At 50.1% G+C, this 2,971-nt stretch overlaps 1 protein-coding gene across 1 annotated transcript; it reads left to right on the forward strand.

The window, feature by feature from the left end:
- Window positions 1–481: 481 nt before the first annotated feature.
- On the forward strand, window positions 482–2,141 carry EPUS_00624 (uncharacterized protein; the record flags this gene model as incomplete). Its single annotated transcript, XM_007804653.1, has 2 exons — window positions 482–1,205; window positions 1,267–2,141. 2 exons carry the CDS (start codon window positions 482–484, stop codon window positions 2,139–2,141), a joined length of 1,599 nt encoding a protein of 532 aa, XP_007802844.1.
- Between the last annotated feature and the right edge of the window lie 830 nt (window positions 2,142–2,971).

The following is a 2,971-nucleotide window of genomic DNA, read 5'->3' on the forward strand; positions in this document are numbered from 1 at the left end:
CCTATTTAGGAAATTAGCCCAGCCTCAATCTCTGGATGTTTCTGAACATTTTGAGCTATTCTTTATTAGAATCCATCAAGTTGGTAACTTACTATAGTAATTTGTATGGATATGGTCCAAAATGTTGGTGGGGTGTGAAGGTGGGGTTGTCCGGATACTTTTGCACTAGTACTGTACCTCGGTACTCCGTATTGCCAGCTGAATTACGGGGTACTGTCTACACAACAGCAAAGATGCAGGAGATACATCAATCCAGAAGAAGTTCTTGCATGAGCTCCTTAGACTATCTTGAACTCGTCTCAAGGGAGTTAAGAGTCTTGCCTTCGCCATAATGGCTCAGCTACCTGGTCTTCAATTTCCACAGAACATAATAGGGGGTGGCTGGCTCCATCCTTCCACAATCATCTGAGTGAGATGTTCTTACTCTTGACATCTGGTCAATTCATACCCTTGGTCTGTTCAGAACCATAAGTATACAGCCATGGCACCCAGTTTGCCCCCCGAATTGCTTGCCATAATATTATCCTTTTTCGGTTATGATGAGCGCAGTCGATATGTTACCGTTTCAAGACAATGGCAACTCCTAATTGAACGCCGCGCCTTTCACAAGATTCATCTGAAAAGCACAGATTTGCAGGCATTCTCGGACATTTTCGTTGGCCATCGCCGGGCCCTTCTAGCGGACCTGCGCTACGATGTAATTCTCCCAAGCTATGATGACCGCCAGCGTGCTAGGTTTGAGAGAACGAAGGACAAGCAGGCGAACAACGAGGTTCTGACAGAAGCTGTTCACGGGCTTTTCTCGGTATTGGCCTCCTGGGATGAAGCTAAGGACCACGAAATAGCGACTTGCGAACAGCGACGGCACATCTCGTTGAATCTGAGAGCTTATTCGTTGACGGACGTTGATGAGCGTAGACATGAGCATGTTTGGCCAGAAATACGCGACAGCTATGACTTTGAAGAATGCGCCCGCTTTAGGCTTCGATATAAACACTCGTTTCTGCAGGTTCTGAGAGTTGGCGAACTTCCGGAAGTGACCCAAATATCAGACTTCCAGTGCAATCGTTTGAGTTGGCCGCGACGGATAGAAGGGTCTTCTCTAGCAGGTGTTGTGGCGAAGTTACCCAACCTGGAGATTCTCGGCTGGACAATCAACGACAATGAGAAGAGATATCCGGTAGTACGCCAGCAGCATCGCTTTGGTATTCTAGCCTCCTGACTACCAACCTAGCTCACAATCTAAAGCTAACGGTGATTTCACAGATTTTGCACAGTCTCTACAGCATATCACCCTGCATCATCTCAGAAAGATCGAGCTGTGCCTCGACACCAGCAATCCACGCAATGATCACCTCAGCTTGCAGAGCGCGCTGCTGCCGTCTTCTCCATTGGTTGATCATCTAAGCTGTGCTCTGCACGTGCTGTCGCAGCTTCCTCGTCTCGAGGAATTCAGGCTTCTGGATGATACCGTCTTCTCGCCCTGCTTCTTCTGGCCGGACGCTGCACCATCCGACAATTTGCCCTTCTGGCCAAATCTACGACACCTGGAAGTATGGCTAAGCGACACCACTCCCGACGGCGAATGGCTCTACCTAGGTAAACCAAACGAGGCACATAACGACGAGTCGATCGGGGCCGACTTTCTTGCACAGCTGGCGTTCGAGGAAGACGAAGCCGCACACGCGAACGACTCCGAAGATTCTCAGGTTCCAGATGCCGTCCACGCGGGACTCGAGCACCAAATCGACGGCTATGAGCCCGAGCAACTCTTCCGCACGATGCTAGACCACCAGAGAATAAATCCCATGCTTATTGCAATGGCGCGTGCTGCGACATGCATGCCCAAACTGCAGCGGATGGCGCTATATACGGGTGGTGACAACTCGTATGGAATGGGGGTGACTTATCTGGCAGCTGGACAGGATATAAACTCATCCTGGGAAGGGGGAAAGGTGACAGAGTGGTCGCCTGAATGGGGAGGAGACCTGCTGAGGAAGCGATGGCATATACTCCTTTCGCCATGCACTGATTGGGAGGTGCCTTACGAGCTCGAATGCACCTGGAAAGAAATGGGGTCGTGGGATGATGAGGTTGTCATCCTGATTGATAAAGGATCGTACCGCGACACCACGCTTTAGACTGTCCAGACACTTCTCGGTAGGAGGCAGGTAGGTGACAGTGAGTGTTCAACCTGCATGTCATCACCCTGACGCCGCTGTGGCGGGAAGTCACAATTCTGGAAACCCGATCTACCAGAAGACCCGAACAGGCACGTTCGAGGCACTGCCCACACGGACTGAGGTGGAAGTCGATGGCAAAGCGCTGGGTACTGACGAGGAGGTAATATAGTTGTCCATGTGTGCTCTGTGGCGATGTATAATAGAGTCGGTGGCACTTTAGTCATTTTAGAGTAGAGAGTTCGTTCTCGCAATCTCTAACGATCAATCATCCAAGCAATACTCCGTAGAATCAAGTGACTGACCAAGTCCAGTGAGAGTCCAGTAAGCTACTCAGTCGAACGTTTACATATAATAGTCCATCCGGACTTGAAAATCTCATCCCACCGAAGAAGAGCTGAGAAATCAGTATTGTGGGTGCATGAACATCTTGTCCAGGTTGTTGACTCATGCAGAAACAGCTTCGATCAGCCACACGCAAAGAGACGACAAGTTCTGTCCAGACATCAGTCCGTAATGAGATAGCATTAGATATCTCTACCGTCTGCTTCTACACCGAGATTCACAACTTGCCTCTTCATTGACGAAACATGCAGTCCAGACCTTGACCCGGATATCTCAAGAAAACCTCCCCGGTACTCAATTCGACCTTAGTATTCCAACATGAGCCAAGAGAGCCCCCCCAGCGTCGCAAACCCCCAAGCTCTCCCCGAGCTGGTCAACGGCGTTTCAAGCATGAATCTCACTCCCCGGGCATCCTCAGCCACAGAAAGTTTCTACGCATAGCGAGG

The sequence above is a fragment of the Endocarpon pusillum genome, assembly GCF_000464535.1.
Source record: "Endocarpon pusillum Z07020 unplaced genomic scaffold scaffold344, whole genome shotgun sequence".
Classification (NCBI taxonomy): domain Eukaryota; kingdom Fungi; phylum Ascomycota; class Eurotiomycetes; order Verrucariales; family Verrucariaceae; genus Endocarpon; species Endocarpon pusillum.